Raw genomic sequence first — 25,956 nt, forward strand, 5'->3', positions numbered from 1 at the left:
CAATAGACAGCTAATTATATTCAACGTATGTATGCGGCGGTATGTACACTATGTATATGTTAAAACGCGAAAGGTATTTGGTTCTAAAATTTCGAAAATTACACGTAAATATGTATTTTAACGCTGCGATAAAATATATCTGGCGTAGAACCAAAACACAAAGGAACATTATAAATGTCTGTATATATGTATACCCGGCAAATAAATGCATTCTATATTTATAATACTGGTCTTTCGTAGCGGAATATGAAATCAAATCGAGGCGTCTTTGTACCAATCTTCACGAATATCCTAAAAATTTACAAAAAAAAATCTAGTCATCGCGGTCTCAGATGTGGCACAGTACATAGGTACAGTTTGACGTCTTCATATAGCCATCTTAATTTAAAAAAAAATACGACTAACAAATTACAGATTATTTTTTTCAAAATGGCTCTGAAGCTCAGTCAAGATAGTGCGGTTAATTTTTCTAGTTAATCTATAGCACAAGAAGTTAATCTATGCATGTCTGGCCAGTATTTGCTGTCACAAAAAGATCAAAGTCTCGAACTCCTTCTACTGCCTTTTCTACTCTCATGTACAATTCCGAACCTTGTGTTGTCGTTGTTGTTTCTAGTCATTATTTACAGGACTTCTGCTCCCTTTTGAATTGAAGAGGGACTAGCAGAAAAAGAACCCATATTTTTACCCAAGATCTTTCTAATTTTGCTTTTGCTTACGTTCGTTTGTCAAGGTTTGGCGTTGCTCGAGTACCCATGATCTGGAGTCTAGACATATTTATTTTCAATGTACTATTTACTATTTCCTTAATTTTATCATAACTTGTTCTTCAAGCACACTGGAATCGTCCTTTTTCTCCTGGGACCTTAAAAGAGCAATAAAAAAAATATGTTTGAATTGTGGCTAAAGATATTTTGGCCAATGCCTTAATTCTGTTACTCAATTATTTGCATTCTGGAGTCCAGATTTTTCTTCTGTAAAATGAACCAAACCTATTTTTGCCAAAGTTTCCCCTAGCTCTGCCCTTGCTTACGTTGTTTTATTATTAATTGGTGTTACCCAGGTAACCATTGGAAACAATTAACTTCCCTTTGAATTGGTAAAGGTCCAGCAGATAACCAAGTGGTTACTTCTTGACTTTCTATACTTTGTATTTTTGTTGTTATCCAAGGCACACCAGAATCTCTGGGAACCTTAAAAGCGCACTAGAAAAACGGACGAAACTTATTTTTGCTTAGGTTTTCTCATTACCCAAGTACCATTTTGAGGGCTGTAATTCCTCTTTGAATTGGAGAGGAACTGGTAGACAAGAAGCTGTCCATATTTCGAACAAAGTTCTACCACCACCACCTTTTTCAATTGGGAAAGGACTAGTAGACAAGGAGTCAAGAATATTTCAGAAATTTTTTTGAAGCTGGGATCATGAAAGACCAATACAAAAGGAACCAAACATATTTTCGCCAAAATTCCTTCCGCCGTTGCGTCATTTTCTCACTACTTGGTGATAGCCGAGCACACTTTCCTCACACTACGAGATCACCACTACCACATCTGAACCACGAACCAACCGAATTACACTTTAACGTCTCACGAGACTCTTTGGTTTAGGAAACATAAAACTCAACAACGTTTCTACCCTAAGAACGGCATCAATGACTCTGCCTCGGGCTCAAGGTCGTCGACCCGTCCGATTTCGACATGGGCGTCGCGTAAGGGCTGAACCTGCTGCCGCCGTGGTGCAACGCTGACGGAAACAGCGGCTTGAGCAAGCGCAGCTCCGTCGACGTGTTGACAGAGTTTGGACTCGGCGAGCCGGAGGAACTCGGAGTTGAGGACGGCGGCGGAGTCATTTGAGGTCGCGGCGGTCCCAAAAGTCCAGGGGCGAGCGCCTGGTGTATATGGTTCTGCCAAGAGGACCCTCCCTGAGACCACAAGTGCGTCGACAACCCCAGGGGAACGGGCGACCTCTGTCCAAGGAACATCTGTTGACCGGAGGAGTTGAGGAGGAACGCGTGGAGCTCGCTGGGGTGGTAAGCGCCAGCGCGGTTCCACATCTGGAGTTGGGCTCGGGCTTTCTCCACCATCGCGGCCGAGAAGAAGGAATTTGCGTTGTTGTTTTCCGCGTCTAGGGAGTCGCCTCCCGAATACAGTCGCAACGAGGATCGCAGGAACTGCTGGTCCATGAAGAGGCTGTCCATGGGTTCCCTGCAACCAAGAGAATACTCCGATGATAAGTTTGGACGAGGCTTAAATAGATACAGCGTTGGTCAAAGTTTAAGGGGATTTTAATGAGATGTTTCGAAATTGCCGCAACTCAAATACTTGGGTAGGAAGTGTCCAAATATCTATTATTAGTAATGACTGCTAAGGTAACATCAGCTTTTTTTTTGGGAACAGGAAAGAGTCGCACGGAGACATATCCGGTGAATATGGTGGCTGAGGCATGGTAACTGTTTTGTTTTTGGCCAAAAAGCTGGGCACAATCAACGATGAGGTGCATTGTCGTGATACAAAATCCATGATTTTTCTGTGGGCGTTTTCTTCTTATTGCTTCTCGCAAATGACGCATAATTTTAATTCAATACTCTTTATGACCGTACGACTTTGTTGTAAGAACCCTTGATGTACTACGCCACCATGGTCAAAGAAAACAGTAAGGAAAACCTTGACATTCGATTGAACTTGACGTGCTTTTTTCGGTCTTGGTGATTCTGGGTTCTTCCATTGGGACGACTGGGCTTTGATGATTCGTCACCTGTTATAACGTTTTCGAACAGATCAGGATTATCAGTGATGTTGTTTAACAATTCTTAGGAAAAAATTGCATGGCACGAGCCAGTAGAGATGCCGACATCTTCAGCCACTTCTCTAATAGTAATTCGAAGATTTTTCCACACCATTTGTTTCACTTTTTCAACGCTTTCATCTGTTGTTGACGTGTTGGAGCGTACAGAGCAAGGTTGGTCATCGGCGTCTTCACGGCCATCTTAGAACAGCTTGTGCCGCTTATAAACGTTTTTTTTTTTGTTTGCTCCATTTGCCGTTGTCAACATTTCAAATGTTTCTCACTGTATTCCGCATAATTTTCTGCAAATTTTTTGTTCCATTAGACAACGATTCAGTATCGCAAAAAAAAGTATATCTCAAGCAGGCATTTTGAAGTCAATAGTCAACACTGGACGCATAGGATAAGTTAGATTTTCAGTTGGGCGTGTCTTTGATAAAAAAGGCAATTTTTATCCGCCGAAAATACGTGCATAAATATGCGTAGAAATTGCATCGTGTGTGCCGGGCGTTACACTTCGGAATTTCCCAATACTTGCCTAAAACTTTTTTGGGACGAAGTAGGTGGACAAATGGAGGGGCCCCGCCTATGGCGGGACGGGGTGTCGGGGACAAGCCGACCTGTCTGTCTAATGACAGGCTCGGCGAATCGTTTTGGCACCTAAACGCCGCACACAACGACAGCCGGTACCTCGGACTCCTCGCGTGTGTGCGTGTGTGTGCGATGCGGCGGTCAAAGTAAAAGAACCGAACCACCAAAATAGCCGATTATTATTATAAACGGAAGCAGATAATAACAAATCACGGGCGGCTCAGGCGATCCCGGGGAAAACAATCAATAACTCCGAAGGCGAACAGCGTGGCGCAAGGGAAAAGGTGATAATGAGAGTGGCCGACCCCGCCCACCCCCCCGACCCGTGGAAGACAAAACCGCCGCCTATCGGGACCGGTCGGTAATTAAAGGCGATCTGGCGAGAAAATAAGAGGGAAAACACTACCTGAAGTGTGAGAAAATGCGGGTTTCATTATATATCATCGCGGCGCGGTTGAAGAACGGGCCCCGGCTTTCATGAAGACACCGATTGTCTCAAATTACAGGGCGGCCTCCGCGCGCCACGCCCTCCAGCGGCCAACATTCAAAACAGGTAAATTAAATTCGATCGCAACTGAAATAAGCCGAGGTCCGCTTTTTTGTTTTTCTTTTTTTTTTTAGTCATCGCGTTTCGACGGAGACGAGCGCGCTCGCCCTCCCCACCCCTCGGCCCAGTGGCGGCGCCTTGTTTAGACGCGATTTTTTTAATCGACAACGTTTAACTCAAAAACATACAATTACAGCAGAATCCCGATGATCAGGTGCTAGTCAAAAGCAACGTTTTAACTACTTAACAAAAAATGGATATTTTAAAACAATTTGAACATAACATAAGCGGTGTTGCTGGGTCGGCAAAAACCATCTAGCTATAAGAAAATACAATAAAAATTGATGCGCCGCAGGTGGCTATGATATGACGGCGCATGCGTCATCCCCAGCAACATTGCCGTTATTTCGACTAATTTTTATAAGAGTCTACATTGTAGTTGTTTACATTTTTGATGTTTATGATTCTCTCCGTACGTTTTTCATGTTTTTGAGAAAAACTTGTTGTGCTTGTAAGAATAAGAATGTGCAAGTGTGGTCAACGTGAGCACCTAATAAAATCTTAGACAAACCCGAGTGAGTTATAAAACTGCTAGATGGGGGCTACATGTTTGGGTAATATGTTTTAGGGTACAAGAATTGCAAGAAATCACAAGAAATACCCTATGACAATTACAAATCCTGGTGAAGCTCAATGTGGGAAAATTTTCGTTTTTCATCGCGCTCAGTGAAATCGGTTGGTCAAAAAGTTACAGAAACTATCACCGAAGAAAGTCGGGAATTACCAGAATCAGTTCAGCTACAACAGGAAGAATTTGGACGATAGTTCTGCAGGATATTCTTGGCAAGTCTTGGAATTACCGGGAATTCGAGGCAATTATTCAAAATTTTGGGGTACTTTATTTGTAGGTCACTTACCTCCTTAGGGAGGTACATACTCAAAACCTAATTGGATAGGAAATACAAAGCCAATTCAAAACACATAGCTAGATAGAAGAAGCGAAAATAGAAGATACCACACTAAACCATATCGCACAAAAGGAGAATAAATAAAGAAACAACAAGAAACTCTGAGCTCCAACCTAAATTCAGTAAATCAGAAATAAAAAAAACCTTTAAAAGACATGAAACGCGATAAAGCTCCAGGAAAAGTTGGGGAAATGCCGAAAAATTCCATCCACATTGAAAGACTCCGTCGCAATACTTCTATTTTTAAAAAGGAGATAAAAAAACTAGGGACTTCTTCCAGATATTGTACTAGGCAGGGTAACAGTTCATGATAATGCTAGTTATCACAGTAATTCGGATAAAAAAAATTACCAACCATCGGCAGCAAAAATGAGGGAAGTATTTGATCTATTGGATAAAATATTTAATATCGCATCTGATGTGGAGGAAATTACTAGGGAATTGGAAGTCACCCCAATATGCCTTCTTAACGCACGCTGCTGGTAACTGGGGCGTTAATTCCATATTTATTACGTCACAAGCTCTCCTCAAATCAAACAAGAGAGGACAAGGACAAATATATCATTTCATTTTTATATTCAACGCGTCAAAAAAAAGGCAAAGTCCCTGGGAGGGACATACAGGGTGTTTCAAAAGAATATTTTGTAGAAATACGTTTTTTTTTTAAACACGCCCTTTATATAGAGTGGCGCATTAGTTTTGAACAGTAGCTTATATATTATATTTAAGGTTTCCATTCTAAATTTAAAAACGTTTTATTGTCATAAAACGAACGTTCTAATTGGCAATTCGACTACAAAAAACCGCTCGCGCAAAAACCAAACCTCTAATTATAGTGGTAATATAACAACATCGCTCTGTCAATTTCTTGAGAATTCTACATATTTACGACTTAAATGACCATTAATATTACGGTATATTTCCGATAAAATTATCTTGCCACAAAAACCATTCGAAACAAACCGGGAAAAAATTAAGTTGATAATTTATATTTCGTATTTGTTATACTTATTTATTTAAATATTGTTTCTGAGTTTGAAGGAATTGTCCTTTAATAATTCCTACATATCTCACACAAACAAAAAACACAGCAACAATAACGTTACAAACTCTTTTGAAGGGAATATAGGGAAGTAGATATAGAAGGTAACCTAAAAATCGGTGAGAGCAACTATACTGTTCATTTTATTTTCCTTCCACTTCTTATCTTAGGCATAAAAACTGTGCCTAGCCAATACTCTTCACACAATGTGTTAATTCTAAAATGAACTCTCAAAATGAATTTTCTTCATTTAAAATCGATCAAGTATAGTAAGTACCATTCATTTTCAAATTGCTTGGAATTGTGTCGCTTCGCTCGTGTCAAATAAACTCGTGAGTCAAATACCCTTTATCGCACTTGTTGCATAATATACTATTATTGAAGAAAAACTGAAATATTTCAAGAGCGGCTAAAGATCTACGATTGAATCTAATAATATATTTAAAAAAATGATCTTGCTGTCATTTTGACAGCTTGCGTTCGTCGTTTGTTTTTTCAAAAATTTGCATAAGATAACAGAGCAAAAATCGTCAAGCTTTTGTATTAACACTTTTTTTCTATTTTTCAAAATTAACCTTGTGGGTGGGTGTCAAAATATAACGAATAACCCAGTACCCCAGCTAATGAACGAAGAAGAGCGAGACAAAATTATCACATATCGCTTTCACTAGACGTTGTGCGTGCCTCATTTCCGAGACCTTTTATTAACTCCATCGCGACTCTGAAATTGCTTCATACCGTCAGATTATCTACGTCAATGGACCGCATCATCGCTAATCGCCTGCCCTCGAATCGTCGGCCTTAATTAGGTAGTTAGGAGACACTAATAATCGCTCTCTAAATTTAAAACCGATGCTCTTACATCCACGGAGATTGAAGTTCAATTTGTTCGTTATCTGGTATCACTTCCATTTCTACTGCATACGAAGAAAGGTGCATTTAGCAATTAAAAAAATGTCAACCTCATAGGTATTCCTGAATTAAGTGAAAACAATAGGAACATAGATATAAGTGCATTTTTTTCCAAAGAAACTTCGTCTTCTTTATGATACTATTTACATATAATTTGCGAGGTCAGATTTAAAATTTTTAGAGTGGCTGAACCATGAAAATTTGTCATGTAATCCAAGACCCAAGAGCTTTAGTTCAGTACTAACCAAAACTGCATAGTAGGCTATGACTATCGGTGACGGCGCGAATTTTCACTAACAAAACAAATGAATTTATTTTAACATTTGGTTTTAACTGCTTAATCATAACGAAGGGAATAAAGTAACTGCGTGAAATTTTGCTCGAAAAAGAAGAGGAGAACAACAAACAACGAAATAAAACAAAGAATGCATGCGAAAACAACATCAGATGAAAAGAAGGGACGCAGACTTAAGTTATACAGAGCTCCAGACGAGTGCACAAAACCAAAAAAAGAAGGATACAATCAAAATAGGAGCGGAAGAACAAAATTGAACGGATATGTATCAGTACGTCTAATTAAATTATATTTATATGAGGTTTTCTGTTGGTTTTAAAAATAGTGTCGACCAGTGACGTCAGGTCTTCAGTAGTAAACTCATACACGTATATTTAATTGACAAAAAAACGGGAAAAGTCTTTCCAAAATTGGAAAATTGTCCGGACATAAGCGGGCATAATGAATAGGTAGCATAATAGTAATTGTATTTTTGTCGGTTTGCCATAATATAAGGGGCTCGGTCTGCCCGGCTACATTTCCAATTTAAATCGTCCCATAATTTTGCACAAGTAAAAACGATTTACTGCCCATTAAGGACGGGGAATCTACTATTCGTTCCGCGATGCCGATCGGCTACCTTCGACGCAGGTCCGTAATTAGAAAAAAATTACATTAAAAATATTTTTTTTTACCGAAAACGTTGTGGTTAACGCGGTTCCCCAGGGGGCGCCACTGGAATATATGGAATTATATCATCTGCCATGTTATACAGGGTGTTTTCTTATTGAATGTCAATAATTATGGGGGCGGATTTTTAATAGGTTTTCAATGTGCTATGTATCAGGAGGCATTATTTAGTGAAGCAGTGGCGGGCGTACGGAATTTCACCTGTCTATTTTGGCAGACATTGATGCTACGTCACTAATTTTCCTTAAAAAAAAATTATTCTTAAAATCTCCAATCATTCGGTTTTCGCGTAAAAAAATAAAAATTTAAATTTAGTTCTTCGCGTCGTATTAAATTTGTATTTAAAATTCACGAGTATTGTTATTTTAAAAAATAACAGTGGAGTTTACCAATGGCAGATATGCAGATATGTACTTTAAGGACAAATAATCATTTAAGAGGACCGTAAGAACTCCAGAAAGTGAAGAAGCAGTTTTAAATTCTAATAAATAATCTGAATATCTCGCACGTCTTTGTTTGGAAAATTTTGCACGATTTTCTTTTGTACGATTCAGCGAGTCCAAGCGTAATGATCAAGTAATAATATTTCTAGATGAAGCTAAGTTTCAATCAGAAATTTCCAGAATAACCATATTTGGGCCGATGAAAACCCCCATGTAGTTGTAGAATATAAACATCAGAACAGAAATTACTTAATAGGACTCTTTTTCCAGCCAGAAAGGATTAATTATAGCCGCGATTTAATGGTAATATGAGGTGCTCCAACATATTTAGCTTCTATGTTCTACTTCTCTTGCAAAGAACAGACGATTTTGTTCAAAGTTATTCATAGTACGTAGAATTTTCTTTAAATAACAATAGTTTATGATTTACCCTGTAAAATTAAAAGGAAGTCTTTTAATTTTTTTTTCTGAAGGGCACGAATTGCTAACTAAAAACTAAATATTTGGTTTAAAAAAAATTGTTCATTGTGGCACACCACTGATTTGATCTATTAATTTTTTTTTTCAATTAATAATAAAAACTGATTTCTCTGCATTTAACGAGGTTTTTATTTTTTGAGGTGAAAACAGTACATCAAACCGTATTATTAAACTCTCACGACATGAAGTCCGCAAATCCCATCCCCTAATTTTGAACCGTCTCAGTCAAAATTACTTAGTTTCGATTTATTTATTTCTTTATGCAATGGTGGGCCATATTTTCCAACCGTCTTTTCATCCCTAATTGAAATCTTGTTTTTTCTTTTCTCAATTCTTATTTTTATTCATGTAATTTGTCTAACTACGTAGTTTAATTAGTAATTAATATAAACTAGTTTTCTATTTTTTACATATCCAAAATTAGTGTAACTGACTAAGTAGCGTTATCAGCAGAATTGTTTCCTCATATCAGGACTACCGTAGCGCTTCCGTTATCTGCTTTCGGAATTACGATGCCGGTATTAGATTTTAGAGATTCTGGGGCAATACGGAATATTATATTTAGGAGGTTTGGGGGTTAAAATTAGCTGTTTGAGATGACACTTTGTCTAGGACAGACTTGAAGTTGGCACCCTTTGCAATAAGTGTTTTGCCACAGCGTTTGGTTTGGAACGTCGGAAATCACTTCCCACTTCCACAAATTTTCCCAATTTCCTCTTTTTAATAGTCGTTACAACTTCTCTCTCTTTTTTCATTCGTCAGCGTTGTTTATACTAGAAAACAGGCACTAATTCACGAAGAATGCTATACCGTCGAAAACGGGACGGTCCTGTGCCGCGCCGGCGCTCGCGCGCACACACACACGCAAACACAAAGAATTCGACAAGCCCGTAGCACTTTGCTACCGTGCTTGTTTACGACGCAATAAAAGCTGCGCTCCTAATAACAATAAGATAATTAGTTGTCGGTGGCAAAAAAAGGGGCCCCCGCGTTGTAAAAGAGCCCGCGCCCCATACAAATCTAATTACGGAATTATGGAATACGCTGACCGATTTAACGGCCCGCGTTTTTCAACGCTACGCGCTTTTGTCTGACGATTTACGTCCGAACGGAACGGTGAGCCGTTTACGAGTTTTTTTACGGACCAGTCACGTTTTTGCTTCGCGATATTCGGTGGTCGTCGGTCAAAGTAGCGAGGGACGTCGCAGGGACGTAATTCCCAGCTGATACTGTGACGTTAATTTAACGTCGATCCGGCTTTACCGCTGACGTCTACGAGACGAAAAAAAAACGTGAAAATGTCATATTGCGCGTAAAACTCACGGTTGATAATCCTTGTAAATTTCGAAAAATCGATAAAATCGAATTTTCGGCACCTTTTAAGCGGTCCATGGGACTTTTCAGTTTGACACTCGCCCCTACGCAACGCGTAATGTACGGGGTGGTCCAAATGAGATAGCCTCTATTTCTTTAAGCATTTGCATTAAGCGAAATCAGTTTTCTACCAAAATGTCCTGTCGAACGATGTGCCACACACCTATTTTTACTAAATACTTCAAAAGATATTTGCAATTTTTGATATTTACCATAGTAGGCGCTGCGCAAAGTAGTAATGTCTCGTGCATTATGAGGGGGTGCACCGTCGTGTTGAAAGTATAGCTCATTATTTTGCTGAAGTGGCAAATTGTCGATAAGGGGAATTACCTGCTCTTCTAGAATTCGTTGGTATCTTTCGGCATTTAAATGTGCATCAAAAATAATAATAAAAATAATTTGTCCTCTATAAATTGGCTTAAAACCGAACCTCCTCGGTTTCTCTCCATGGCCCTTGTGGAAGTATTCGGGTTAATTTCAGTTTCTCCCAGAACCGTTAGTTTTGGTTAAACCGCGGTTTTTTAAAGGATCTGTATTATTGTAGATGACGTTTTAAAAATATTTTTGAGCTAGGTTGCCTCCTTTCCGGATATCTCTGGAAATATGGATTTAACGCCGTCTGTCGATTTTCGTTACTTTCAATATAACATTTTATCATGTCGCACTTTTGAAAGTTTTCAAACATTTTTATAGCTCGACGAACACGACACTTTTGACAGTTGGGCTTGTGTATGATGGCAATTGTTTTTTTTATCATAGCTACCTAGATAGATACCGTAAAACTGCATAGGTCAGAGTTAAGCGCAGCCTACTATGGAAATTATTAAAAATTGCAGATATCTTTTTAACTACTTAATAAAAATACGCGTATGGTACATCGTTTGACAGGAAATTTTAATAGAAAACTTTTTTTTTTTAATTGGAGGTATTCCATTTAAAAAATGTGTTAGTGTTATATCTAGTGAAATGTTTTAAACAACAATTATTTTAAGAAAGCTGTCAATTTTGTTAAGTGTGTTTTGTACTTTTATTCATGTATTGTTTTACTATGCTTACAAGCATTTGTTTATTTTGTTATGATTTGCTATACTGTGGTTAAACCTAACCTAAACAATGAGCCATGATGTGATGGGAAAAATTCTTGAACTACAAGATGCTGAAAATTAGGCTCAACAAACGATCCACTGCGTCGTATTTATTTTGTCCGACGGTGGTTTTAAAATCCAAGAAATGAGCAATTAAAAATTAATAAGTATTAATAATTAATGAATATTAATAATTAAAATAAGCGTTAAAAAATTAATACGTATTAATGATTAATAATTATTAATAATAATAAAATTTTCAATTAAAAGCACGGATAAAACAAAAAAATATTTAAAATAGGAAACACGACTATTATTAGATAGATTGCTTTACCTGTCAAAATCGGTTAGTCTCGAGCTGTCTCTGAAACCCTTTGCGAATGGGTTGGAATCGATTTTCAGTTTGGTGATCAGTTGATTTTGATAAGCAGTCACCGCGGTGAATACCGTCTCTGGAAACACGAACGTACGGTACTGTTCCTGTTCCAGATCGGTGACTGGACCGGAGTTTTCCCGCCATTTTATTATGTGTATCCGCGGCTGATACCTGTGCATCGAGTTGAGGACGATCTGGAATGAAAAATTGGCCTTTAGAAATAGCATTCATTATTGTTATATAATTTTACATTCATTTGGCGAAAACGCACATATTTCACACAATACAGTAACATAATATAAAATGCGAGGTGTGTTCAAAAAGTTAGTTGTCTTTGAAGTTTTATCAAAAAGTATGTATTTATTCATCGAAATTAATGTTCTCTCTTTCAAAGTAATCCTTCCCACATATAATACACTTGTGTCAACGTTTTTTTCTGGTATACCATAAGTTTTCCAGCAATTTTCCAAACCTCTTTGCTTTTCTTTGATCTATAAGCAGATGACAAGATACTAAATCTCAGACAAGTGAATATTAGCAAAGTCGTTCGAATGAAAGTTGGCTCCCAAAGACCCTGGCATTTTGTTTACTGCTGAATCTTTTTCCGAAGTAGTATGTTGGAAATCCTCATTTATACTTAAGAAAGGAAAAACCATAGAAGACATTAGAAATATCTGTTAGGCTGCTACCAGATATGAATAAGATCGGTGATAACAAAAAAAGGCACCTAATATCAATGAGTCCTTATCTAATAGCACCAAGAATTTTATTCTAATTTGAGCAAATAATTTGTTGGCATTTAGCCCGTTTCTTAGTTTTCTTAAATATTTTGAAAACAAATTGTTTAAAAATAATTTTTTCCATGTTTTTTGTGTCGCAGTTTATTTACCCGTAAGCCAATTTTGGGAAGGAAAAGTTTTTTTAAATATCTCCTTTTAATAATTTTGGCACTCTACTCTGCATTTAGGTAAGTAAGCATGTAATAGAAACGTCGGTATAATAACAAGTTTACCTTATATTTAGGTATTCATACTTGCATCGAAATGATCTTCATAAGCGTGAATTTTATCTGGATTTTTCACAGTTGAACCCGTACAAGAACGATACAGTACTTATAACTAGTAGTTTGCGGAATAAATAAAAAAATACGTGCCGTGTACTTTCCCGCGGTGTGACGTCACACCGGCCGCCGCGCAATTTTGGTTTGTTTTTAATATGCCCGGCGACGATTCCAAATTTAATTATTTCATTAAATATTGTCAAAGATGGTAGTAGTATCGATTTACTTAATGCTAATTCACGAGCCTTTAAAAAACTTATTCGCAAAGTTTCTTTTGCTCCTTTCGTAAAAACGCCACATACCGACGAGATGGCGCCACCGTAGCGCCGATTGACGGAACGCGATCACGGCCGACTCGGATGACGCCGCGATCCGTCGGATGAATACCGACCACGTCGACGTCGTCGACGCCCGACCGTTTTCCGCCCCGCTCCCCGCCGCGCCGATCCGGTTAAACAGCGTGTTTATCGGTTAGGAAATGCAGACGGTGGCAGCCATTGTAAACTTCTAGGCTACCAATCATTATTACGGCAAGAGTTAGATACGTGTTGCTAAGCAACGCTCTCGGTCTGCCGCAGAAAGCGGACAAAGTGTGCGCGCAGGCGCTCCGCGAAGACGAGCGTTATCAAAAGGGTCCCGAGGACGATGAAACTTTCTCGATACAGGGTGTTCCGGAGTCGGGTCTACTTGCTTCCGTCGTACAGAGCTAAAATCGCGTTTTACCGAATATTTCCTATTTAAATTAAAACTGCTAAACAGATTTTTCGTAGGAGGGTATCTATATCCAAGAGCAACAGTTGTTAAAAGGGCAAATAGAAGACCTGCTGATGAAGCAGTAGCTTGCTGTTCCACCACAACAGTATCTATGTGTGTATAAATGTTAATAAATGATACGAACTAATGCAACTGCCAACCCAAAGTGTCATTTTAAAGGCATCCGTTTGCACTATCCTTCATCTACGAAGACATGTACCGTTGAATGAGGTAATAAAAGCTGAACAGTATCAGCATTTAAGGGTGGGTGTACTGGGATGAGCAAGCCAGTCGAAATAACTTATAATAACCTCAAATATAAATTTGTCCATTTATTTTGTGTTTCGTTGACCACGAAATTTAACGAATTCAAACGAGGGCACTGCTTAATGAGTGATGAAAAGTTGAGTTTAAGTACGGCTGTGAGCGGTGCTCCAAACACAGTGGCGTTAGTGAAAAAAGCAACTTCTAAGTATAGTACACAAAATAGTTTAGACGAAAGTGATTTCGGTAAATGTGATTTTTTTACTTAAAAGAAACATTTTCGTTGAATTTATTTTTTTCTGCAAAAAAAAAACACAGAACAAATAAACAAACACTCATAAACTTCCGTTTCCGTTATCTGAAAACTGAAAAATACACTCATAGATGTGCTTTTCAAATTTTAGGTGGACATGTAACCAAAGTCCCACATTTTTTGCTGTATTACGACAGCCTAGTTTGGTCTTGTTTCATTTATTGAGATTTAAAAGCGGAGAGTGAGCCTCAGACACTTCAAAAATCCATTTATAGAAGACATCTCATTTTCATACATTTTCGTCTCCACCCCAAAACGCGTCTAGTGGTGTTCCACGAGGATCAATGCTGGGGCCAGTATTATTAGCATAAACTCTCGTTGATGTTGATGATGCTTCATTGGTTGATTTGATATATTTAAGGGCTAGAATTGGATGTTGAAGCTGACTTCTCAGAAGTGCTCCGTATTATATATCAATGGAGGCATTGTATCCAGTGTAGGTTCTCAGGTGGACCTAGGTGTAACAATGATGATCAATCGACAGCAATAACTAAAAAAGAACGGACTGCACCTTTGGGATGTTCTAAAAGGATTTAGAGAGTGGTGGGATGGGAAAATATTCAGCAAACAATCATGCAAAACTTGATAACAACCTTACCCGGGCAAAATGAGAATTTTCCTTTCTAAAGTTAAGTGGACTGATCGCCAAATCATGTATAATTCTTCTGACCCTAATTGAAAATTTAAATCTTTTCTGGTACAACATTGTTTAACGTTTTTAGCGGTGAGTTTTCTGTCATGCGTGGGCGTGCATTTACGTCATTTATAAGGTAGGATATATCCAAAGGTAGTCGTTTCCGGGATCAGTAGGTATAAAAATATCCGAAAACAAACAACTCAAAAAAAAAAAGTAAGAATAAGCGTCGCCACTTCCAAAGACCGAAAGGGGTCGGTCGGCATTGAACACCATTGACCCCCCCCCCCTTCCAGCCGAGCCGCTCAGGTAAGTAGCACAAAAGTCGCCCAATAAAAAAAGGATTTATTCACCGACGTTTATAACGTTCGTATACATACCCCGGTTATTTATTTAAACTGCCGGTGAATGGGAGTTGACTTTTTGTGGTGGCAACCGTGTGTTCGTTCAGGTGTGTGTTTACGAAATTTATAAGATGCGACTCTCATGGTCGCCCGCGAACAGGTGAGGACCCGGGAGCCAGTAAAAATTCGGTTTTATAACTCCTTAAAAGTCCGCGTGGAACGGCTAAATATTGAAATATGTACTGCCTGCTCGTATTTTTGAAATTGGAAATGCGTTTTGGAATATTTTTTAGAAGAGGAACCAAACCAAAGAAACCAATGCAATTGCGGATCAGATTGTAAAAGGTTTCTTAAAACAGTTGAAGATGTTTTTATAACTCTGTGCACAATCGCTGTCTGTCGTAATTGGAAGGTGTGGAGCTCGATATTCAGATTTGAAAGTTGTTGAGTCGTACTGATGATGTAGAAAAGAGTATGTTGAATATCAACTGTAAAACAGCTTACGATTGAAGTGCCACGGGGCTCAGCCTTGGAGTTATGACCTTGGTCCATTCCCATGCAGCTTTGGGACTAACATTCAAAAATTGAATGTAAATACTGCTAGCTACATTTGAATATTTGTGTTTGGTTACATCAAAAGTTTCAATTCCTAAAAATTCCTGAGGTTCATCACAAGATCTTTGGATAACATATCTTCTAAAAAAGTCAAAATTAAATAGTACTTCTATTGTGGAATTTAAAGACAAAGTAAGATCTAATACAGTTTCAATTATATTTGTTATTATTTTTTCTATTTAATTGTTTCGATGTTTTTGTTGCTTGATACCTATATTTGTTTTATATTCCACCCTTTTTTTGACTGCTGCTTTTTCAAATGCCTAGTTAAAGAGATATCACAATTATTTTCCTAATATCCATACTTTTTTTTTCTTTTAATTTTATGTCAAGTTATGTTAAGTAAGTTGTTTATTTTTATTTACTTTCAGTTCTAACAATATTTAATGGTCTGTACTGTCTGATCCCCTTTTTATTTTTTGAAACATCACGATCTACTTGGGTTATTTTTATAATCGTCAATTTCTTTTTATTATGTCTTCTCTTTTGGGCGATTTTCTATATTTTTGTAATTTTTTTTGCCAATTTTGCAATAATATTTCTTTTTTCTATTATAAAATATCGTTGAATGGACTGCTGACAAAGGCGATGTACTTCATTTAAGCAACTTCAAAATTGAAAGACTGAAAGTTTTAAAATAACAAGTTTAAGTGCTTGTTTTGAAGCAACGGTCTTAGTAAACTTTCAATTTATTGGTTCTTGTTCTACAAGTACCCTGTGAAAATTCGGTCGCGTTTAGGTCCATACATCTTGGAATATAAAGTCAGTATCCTTAACATAAGATAATTCTGTTCATCGAAAATGCCATTACAGATTTACGTATTTTAGTATTGACAAAAGCTTTTTGCTGGTATTTTTCTGTTTTGAAACTGACAATCGAAAAATGGTTGAACTTGTGTCAAGAGGAAAGCGAAGAAGAAGATTTAGTTTATTTATTTAGTAGATTTTGATAAGAAAAACAGTGTAACTGACCACGACCTCTCTTTCGAGAGTAAAACGAAGAAGAAGAAAAAGAATCAAAATAAAGCTTAGGAATTCTTGAAGAACAGGTGAAAAAGTTGTAGTCATGGGCGTACTTTTAATAAGCAAAACAGCGTAACCAAATGAGTTTGGAGCTCTAACCACGACTCCTCTGTCGAGAGGAAAACGAAGAAGAAGAAGAAGAAGAAGATAATGAAGATTTAGTTCTATCACATTAAAATAAAGCTGAGAGGTGAACAGGTGAAAAAATTAATAAGCAAAGCACTGTAACCGAATGAGTTTGGAGTTCTGGCCAAGATCAAAACAAAGAAAAAGCAGTTTTTTCTACGTCAAAATTTCTGAAGAACAGGAGAAAAAGTTGTGCCATATAAGGGATAAATCAACGCTCATAGGCGTACGAATACGAAAAACCGTGTAACCAAATGAGTTTGGAGCTCTTACCACTACTCCTCTGTCAAGAGAAAAACAAAGAAGATGAAGATTTAGTTCTATCGCTTCAAAATAAAGCTTAGGAATTCCTGAAGAACCGGCGAAAAAGTTGCACTGCAGCTCTAACCATGACTCCTCTGTGAAGAGGAAAACGAAGAAAAAGAAGATTTAGTTTAATAGCGCCAAAATAGAGCTTAGGAATTCCTGATGGACAGGTGTAGTAGTCCTGCAAAAGGGATTAATGCCGCTTTTAATAAGCGCATCAGTGAACCAAAAAATATGTATATAAATAAAAAAAGAGACGGAAAACCTCCGTCGTAGTCGCCGTTTTATTACGCGACAACTCAGCAACCTCGTCCGCCATTAAACCCGCTAACGTGGGTATACGTCGGTAACTAAGGTCCCGGAGTAAAATTAAACCGGCCATTTTACGCGGAATAAAATTGAATTCGCGTATAAAGTATAGACAAAACGCGCATGTTATTGTCGTTAAACGGTTTAAGTTCGGACCACCGGCGCGCGGACGTCGTTTAAACTGCTGCGCAATAAGGGCTCGCGCCTACGCGTGGCACTAAAGTAAAGCTGAAACGGTTTATGACGGCCGCCATTACGTAGCGCGATCGCGGCTGACGTTTCTCCGAACGCTAACGAGTAGATAATTTGGCGCGAAATGTCGATACGATTCAGTTCCGGCGAATTCGTCATCGTCGTCGACAAACTGTCATCGGTATTTTGCCACGATCAGGAATTCTAAGAAAGGTAAGGTTTTTAATTTCTCTTTACGGAAATATGGACAAGAAATGTCGCGGCTTTAGGGCCAATTTTACCCAGGAAATGATGGAAGAAGCACTGTTGCTTCTATGTCGAGAAAAATCTCAACGTGGAAACGAGAGGTGGGGCAAGGTCTACCTTGAATGGAGCACAAGAAATTGATTTAGTTCGGGAAATCATTAAATCTCCTGACGTAGGATTTCCCATGACACCAAAGGTACTACGACGAAGTGTATTCAAGTATGTTGAAAACCAAGGCATTTCTAGCAATTTCAACATTTACGACTATTTTGAAAAACTTGATCATGTTCTCGGAAAATATGGCTTCAAATATCAACAGGCAAAGATATACAACATATACAAGGGCAGAGGCTGAAACCAACTTTCAGTGACGGATTACCACCATTGATCTCAAGCGAAGATGTCTCCAAAAGGTAGCATGACCACTACCTTATTTATTAAGTTTATTCAGCAGCCAGTTCTCTTAATATATTATGCCTTCCTCCAAATAACACACATGAACTTAAACTCCTCGACGTTCGGTAAACTTTTTAACTCACTCGTTTATTAAACTCGTGAGTCGAATGCCGTTTACCGCACTTGTTGCATAAGATGCTATTCTGATAAATCTACTTCAATAATGAGCAATAACCAATTTTCTTATTATTAATAATATAATTATGAGTATTTTCTTATCCCCGTTGATTCCAGATTACCCGACAACTCATCAATGTGTTTGAAGCGAATTTTCCAGTCCATCTTTGATATCATGAATTTTATTGAAGTCTATTATACTCAAATTTCAAATAGGCATCAGAACATAAGGAACAAATAACCAGAAGAACAAACAGGTTTTTGAATGCAAATATCAACAGTAGCAGAAAGGAAAACAACGTAATAGAGAAACCACATAGCATGGGATATCGTCCCAGTTTAGCAACTATGGAAAACAATAGAAAATCTTAATACAACCGCTATGATACTATTGGTATTGGTATTGGTATTAAAGGGGGGCGCCCTCGCGGGCGTCCAAGCACTTAGGCCACCAGATGGGCCCGTTGTGCCCCCAGGCCGCTCTAGAGGGCGTCCAGAATGCCGCCCCTCCTGTAGAAGGTCAGCAACTCCTTTAGCCCAATACCGTGCACTGAGTCCGGATCGATCAGGGCCGTTCCGAAGACTCCCAATCTTGCCCATGTCAAGGCAGGGCACTCGGTGAGCAGATGATACGGGGTCTCCTCCCCTTCCATGCACCACCTACACTCCGGGTCGTCTCCAATGCCTAACAAACAGAGATGCCTCCTAAGCCTGCAATGTCCTGTGTAGGCCCCTGTTAGTGCTCTACACTCCCTCCTGGTCAGTCTAAGCAGCTCCTTGGTCCGAGGAAGGGCGGGCCCATCCATCATAAGCCTCGCCTGCCTCATTCCCGGAGCAACTCTCCAGCCCCCCGCGGCCCGGTCTCTCGCCCAGGCTTCGAGAGCTCCCCGCCTCACACACGGGGCGATCCCGAAGCGGGGCTCTGGCCCTATATGCCTATGCGAGGAGCCCTCCCTGGCTATGATACTATGAACAAATCTCAATCTACTTGGGATCAGACCTACTTTCGAAACAGCTAAAGGCTTGAAACAGGACTGCTAATTGTCTTCTATCCTTTTCAAAATATTCTTGGACAGGTGCTTAGTAAAGTGGACAAAAAATGTAGTACTATGTGACTGAGACGACCAAGTCATCTTGGCAGCAGAAGTATATCATCAGCAAACTCGAGGAAGAATACGAGTTTAACCATGAATATGGCCATGTGTCGAAATCGAAGTCAAAAATATAGAACATGAAACAATAAGGGGAGTGAAGAAGAGTAAATATCTGGTTCTTATCAAACGTGAAAACAGTAAAAACTCTCTACGTTGAGACAAAAACAAAAAAAGACAAAAAAGCGTATCTATGTTACTTCGTAGAAATTAATGGATCACAGGATTCTACGGACAGAAATTTATAGGGACTGGCCAATTGCCTTGATTAGTTGTAGGTTGGTGTACATAAAAAAGGCCGTGCCTTTGAGAAGCTTGCCATTAAATTCATACCAGCTTTATAAATCTGTTTTATATTTTTAAAGAAAATACTATGAAGGACATAGTTGTTAGTTTCTTATTTGACACGTAACAGGTATAATAGAATCAACTATTATTTATTTATGTTATTATGAACAAGACTTTAACCTCATTTGTTCTTCTTCTTGTCTCATGATGGAAATAATAGCTCTTAACTAAGGGAATCCTAAAGAAATTAGTTTATTTCTGTCGAGATGATGCCTTGAGGTAAGTCACTTCATGTGCTAGATCTTAGGTGAAGATAATGAATCTCACAACTGGAAGATATTATTAGACCCAAGCCAAGGAATTAGTAGATTCTTGTCAAGGTAAAATTTGGTCTAGTCCAAAGATATGGCGACCTTAGCTCAAGACATCACTTTTATGTGTAATCCATGACACTAATTGGGTCAGATGAGACTATAGAATGTTGGCAGGACTACACAGAAAAAATAACCCGTCCGCTAATGACTATCAGTCAATGGATATCATAAATATTTGATTTTATTATGGCAATTAGTTCCTGGGGAACCTTAATCGGACCGAATTAAGTCTCGGATTTATACGCTCAATACAACGTTCGGCACTGAATACAACATTCCTCGTTGAACTGTGTTGACAATAAACAAAACGTTCTGTGCCCGCACCTGTTTTGTATTCGTCTACGCCCCGCGGACCTTTTAACAGGTTACCGAAACGTAAATATTATTTTAAGTCTTCTGGTGGCGCATCGATTCAGGGAGTCACGCGCCCCGTTTCTTAAAACGCGTCTGCCCTAAACAGGGCGCTCAATTAAAAAATGTATTATTGTAATTTCTTCAATTAATCTGACTCCGGTATGGTTCATTTGTCACTGTATCACATATATCCAGGTACAACTGGCAGATATGACGTTGCGTATATAGACGGAGCCAACCGGTCACGTCAGTGACGCCGCGCGGAGCTTGAGTCGGCGGGATTCCTAACCACGTCTCAGTGTTTGCGTTGCGTTTTTTCGGTATTCGTAAAATTTTGGTGCTTTTTGTGGCGTGGATTATTTATTTGTTATCAAAATGCTGTGTTCTGTGGCGGGCTGCAATACAGATTACGGATTAAAACATTTCTCGAGTGATTTGATGCTGTTTCGGTTCCAAAACAGACAGACAGACAAACTGCCACAGTATGTTCTAGACACTTCGATGAATCTTCCTCTTTTTATGATGTTAGATTTCTTTTTTTTTTATTTGTTTTAAATAAAAGTATTTCATTTTCAGGATCACTTAACACCTCCGTTTTTAAATTTTAGAGAAAACCGTATTTCAAAAATAATACAAGTTAAATTTATCTAACTAAAAACCTAGTTCTGAGTCACTATGAATTAATATTAATTATTAATATTTTGTAAATTTGCGTAAAATGCTATTGTTTTTCGGAAGGTGCTGTAAAAGAAATTTTATGGATTTGGCATCTTAATTAAACGCAGTTTTTTTAAAGATGGCACAGTCGAGCGGGAATAAGGCGATTCATGTTTTCGCTATATTTTGAAAAATGCTTTGTTGCTAACTGTTTTATTTTTTATTTTATTTTTTTTTTAGATTTGCTAGTTTTTAAAGCTCTTTGCCAAACTTAATTTCTTTGTGCAGATGTTTTCTTTTACACGTCGCCCGATTTTGGAAAGTAATTCTTGAATTCTTTGATTCTTGAATATGTTTGCCAGAAATATTGCACATGTATTTACGTTAGCCAGGCGCTGCTTGGACATAAACCTAACCAATAATAATAATAATTGAAAGCAAATACTATTATTAATTTTTCAAAGAAACTTCCACAGGCTACTGTAATACTTTCTACAAAACTTCTGGTTTCCTCCTGCGCCGGTTTTTGCTGAGTCGAACTTGCTGACGTTTCGCCAGTCTTCCTGTTGGCTTCTTCAGGGATTGAGTGAAACTGGCTCGCATTTTACTCTGTACCTGTATATATATTGTTTGAGGGGGGCGGAGCTAAATGAGGGGCACAAACACCGTCACGGATCACTGATTCCCATGTTGGTGACAGGTAAAGACCAGAGTCGCGGTTAAGATTCTTTGGTTGTTTAGAGATTTGTTTGATTACATACAAGAATTCGCCAACAGCTGATGAATTTATTTGTCTTAATCGTAAGGCTCTTTCTTTCTTTTATTCTTTGCCGCATATGCAACCCAGAAGTTTTGTAAAAAGTAAATACTAACATTTAAATATTATTTTTTTAAATTGTTTACTAAGTTCTTGACAGTTGACTTATTTGCAGATCAATAAATTATGGTACCAAATTAAGAAAAACTGTTAATTTAGAAATTATGTAATATAATTTCAACTGGCCAACTGAGGCAATATTACTGTGTTGTTTGTGCTTAATGTTGGTCTGAAATGGGCCGATGTTAGTTATTTGGAATAATTAGAAGTTACTATTTTAGTTTAATTAAAAAAAATTATAAAGAACACAGACAACTGCGATGAGAACGGCATTCGTTACTCGTTAAAATTAACATTTTCTTCAGAAGGCTATTTACAAATCTTCTAGATCCCTTCTGCATCTTTTGTTTATAAATAAAGCTAGCTGACGTTTCGCCAATCATCCTGATGGCTTCCTCAGAGCTTAAGTGAAGCTTGTTCACATTCTATTCTGAACTCACTGATATATTGTTTGAGAGAGGCGGAGCTACAAGAGTGACATGAACATTGTCTCGGATTTCCATATTGTTTGAAAATCAGAGTCGCGGTTAAGATTAATTGTTGAGCTTTCTATTAATTTTCGGATATTTCCCTGGTAGAAGAATCGATTACATTGATTAATTTTTAATTTGATCGAATGAGATTTCGGCATTATTGTTTTCGGCAACTGCTTATGACTCTATTTGTCATAGTCGTATATTTTTTGTTCTGTTTCTCTGGTTAGTTTTGACATAGCTCTTTCAGATATATTGCAATTCGGGAATCTGGAATCAAACATATTCAACCAAATTGAAAAATGCTTGTCTGGAACATATTTTTCTTGTAACGGTCAAATTTATGAACAGGACCAGCTGTGAGATCTCCAGAATGGTTGGCGAAACGTCAGAAAGTTCGATTTATCAACCACCGACGCAGGTAGAATGCAGAATATTTGTAAATAGTCTTACATTATTCTGTGAAAGTTTCTTTAAAAAAAAATCTTCAGAAATCTTTGCTAAACAAGTTTGATAAACGCCATATTAGTTTATTTGGCACGAATGGAGCGTGTGCTTAATAAATGAGTGACTGAAGAAGTTTACAAGGTGTTGCATACTATATGCGTGTACCTTGACCATCAGAATCGACAAACCAAAGCACTGGCTAATATATCACCGGAAATATCCGCAGTGGCTCGCAGCCCTACGTAACGTCTTTAAGCCACACTGTATAATGCGTATTTTAGAGCAGGAATGTAAAAGGGGGATTTTTTTTAATCAATTTGGGAAAAAAATTTAGATGGTATCCAAGGAACTAAAGAGACACTTTTCATCCCGAGGCAAAACTTTATAGAGAATATGTCGAAAATCACCTAAAAAGATACTTTACTTCAGAGGTTCATTGTTAGGATTTAAGTTTAGGTACATTAAAAAAAGTAATATATGAAAATATTGTTCAGTGGCAGTGGTGACACATTATTGTACTTTACTTTTCATCCCTCACATTCCTTGTTTAACTTCATTTTTATTTATATCTTAGGGCACAATGAAGAAAAATAACTATTAAAAAGAACACTTTTATCGAATAACTTTTATCAAAGTTCATTTCAAAATAATAATTTTTACTAAAATATAGAAATATAGAAATGTTACTTTTCACTTGTTGGTGCCACTTTGATTAATTAAAACATTTTAATAATGTTGCTTCATGAATCTGAAGATTATATAATGCAATAATAATAAAATAATCGAAAAATAGCAATTTGTGCAACTAAATAAAAAATATAATTTTTTTTAAGTGATCGAGGATGGCTCGGTTGGTAAGTCGTTAGACCTGCCAACTCGACTTGCAGCAGAGGTTGTTGGTTCGCTTCCCACCTGGAGTCTTGGGTGTTATTGCGTTTGTTGTCCGACTGACTTCAATCTAGTCAGGCTTCTAAGTAAAGACAAACGCGAGTTCATTGAATTAAGGTAAAAAAAAATGCAACAGGCGGACAAGTAGTTGAAAAAAGAATAACTTTATGCAATGAGCGGATTTTCTCACGAAGAGAGCAAGCGAAACAAAAGAGTTTGGCAACGTGTCACAGAATGTTGTTTTAAATTCTAATATCATATAAAGCGTACGGCATTGGCAACAGGATATAAATATGATTTTTGTAAATTTTGAATTCTTTACCACACATTTCGAAAATAAACTTTTATTAATTATTTAATTTTTTAATAGAAAAAAAAAGTCTTGTGTATTTGTGTTACGTTTACGTTAATTCCAACTTAGCCTACTTCCGAATTGGTGGTACAAAAAATAAAATTCTCTATTTCCACCGTCTCAAAAGTTAATAGTGACAGTGTTGCCACGTAACAAAGGCGCAGAGGACGCCTGGAAATCGACGAGCTGAAAGTAGAATATATCTTGTAAAATATACAGAGACTGGGTCTCGCGCCTCTACCGGGTATACAGCTGAACTAACAATATACAAGAAAAATCAGTTTACTATGATCGTAGCGTCTTTGTGAAAATTTTAATTTAGACTACTTAGATCTTGTATATACCGTTTCTATAGCGCTGCATCCGGGCGTCCATATATGGACGCCCGGTTGTAGACGGACGCTCGGAAAATAGCAAATTGTTAATGTACGGACGCTTGGAAGATAGTGGGATATATATATATATATATATATATATATATATATATATATATATATATATATATATATATATATATATATATATATATATATATATATATATATATATATATATATATATTCTCACGTATTGATTCACGGATGGAAAAATGTGATGACACTATATTCCGGGATATCATCCGTTCGCTCGTTGAACTCCGACTGGAATCCTGCAGACGTTTCGCCAAAATCTCACTTGGCATCTTCAATGCTCGCGCTCCGAGTGTTCGAAGTGTTTTCGGAGCGCGAGCATTGAAGATGCCAAGTGAGATTTTGGCGAAACGTCTGCAGGATTCCAGTCGGATGCAAGATTTGCAGGATTCCAATCGGAGTTCAACGAGCGAACGGATGATATCCCGGAATATAGTGTCATCATATATATATATATATATATATATATATATATATATATATATATATATATATATATATATATATATATATATATATATATATATATATATATATATATATATATATATATATATATATATATATATATATATATATATATATATATATATATATATATATATATATATATATTCATATCACGAAGGCAAAAGTTAGAATTTGGAGGAAGCTAATATCAGAAGGTAATAATAAAACAAAAGTCTAGCGGAAGTCTCCTCATATAATACCTCATATATACCGATCTAGAAATTTCGCATATTAACGATATTATGACAAATCGCCTTCGGATTTTATCGACCGCGTCATCATCACAGAATTAAAACCGAATTTAACGCGGTATTTTACGACCAACATTAAAGATGCCCCCTCGGACCGCGTCATATATGAATGGCGCCCCCCTACCTGAGACGGGAATGTAAAAGCGTTCGTATTTCAATCGGGCCGTGAAAGTTATTCAAAGCCAAAACGTCTTGTTAGGCTGCGAGGTGAGAAATTCGTTGTCCACTCGGTATCCTACTGAGAACGGGAGGCGTATTTCAGAGTGCAGAGGACGATTGTTTATATCCGATTTCTATTCTAGAAACCGGACAGGGCGCGTGTGCCAGATAATATTAATTATTATTATTATTATTGTCATTACAATAAATGATACTAATAATAATGGTAATAATAATAAGCAAAAGCGAGAGAAAAATGCGTCGAAAGCAAGAGAAAGATGGTCCGAGCCAACAAACGTAGCGACGAACCAAGTAAGAGATTATGCCATGTTAATTATAAAGCAGATAGAGCCCAGCTCAAAAGAGCAATTTCTGAGGCAAAAAAAGCTGCATGGAAGAAAGTTATCAAGGAAGTAGACAGGGAAGAGGGTACAAAATTG

At 37.6% G+C, this 25,956-nt stretch overlaps 1 protein-coding gene across 1 annotated transcript in view; it reads right to left on the reverse strand.

Annotated features, from left to right (window-relative positions):
- Positions 1-491: 491 nt before the first annotated feature.
- LOC132696541 (T-box transcription factor TBX20-like) overlaps positions 492-25,956 on the reverse strand; it is an 83,737-nt gene continuing 58,272 nt past the window's right edge. The window contains exons 4-5 of the mRNA XM_060661426.1: positions 11,526-11,761; positions 492-2,205 (exon numbers count right to left, since the gene is read on the reverse strand). Coding sequence (XP_060517409.1) covers positions 1,650-2,205; positions 11,526-11,761 — 792 coding nt within the window. The 3' untranslated portion in view covers positions 492-1,649. The remainder of the gene's footprint in view (positions 2,206-11,525; positions 11,762-25,956) is intronic.

The sequence above is a fragment of the Cylas formicarius genome, unplaced genomic scaffold (assembly GCF_029955315.1).
Source record: "Cylas formicarius isolate icCylForm1 unplaced genomic scaffold, icCylForm1.1 PGA_scaffold_1__22_contigs__length_36826433, whole genome shotgun sequence".
NCBI lineage: Eukaryota > Metazoa > Arthropoda > Insecta > Coleoptera > Brentidae > Cylas > Cylas formicarius.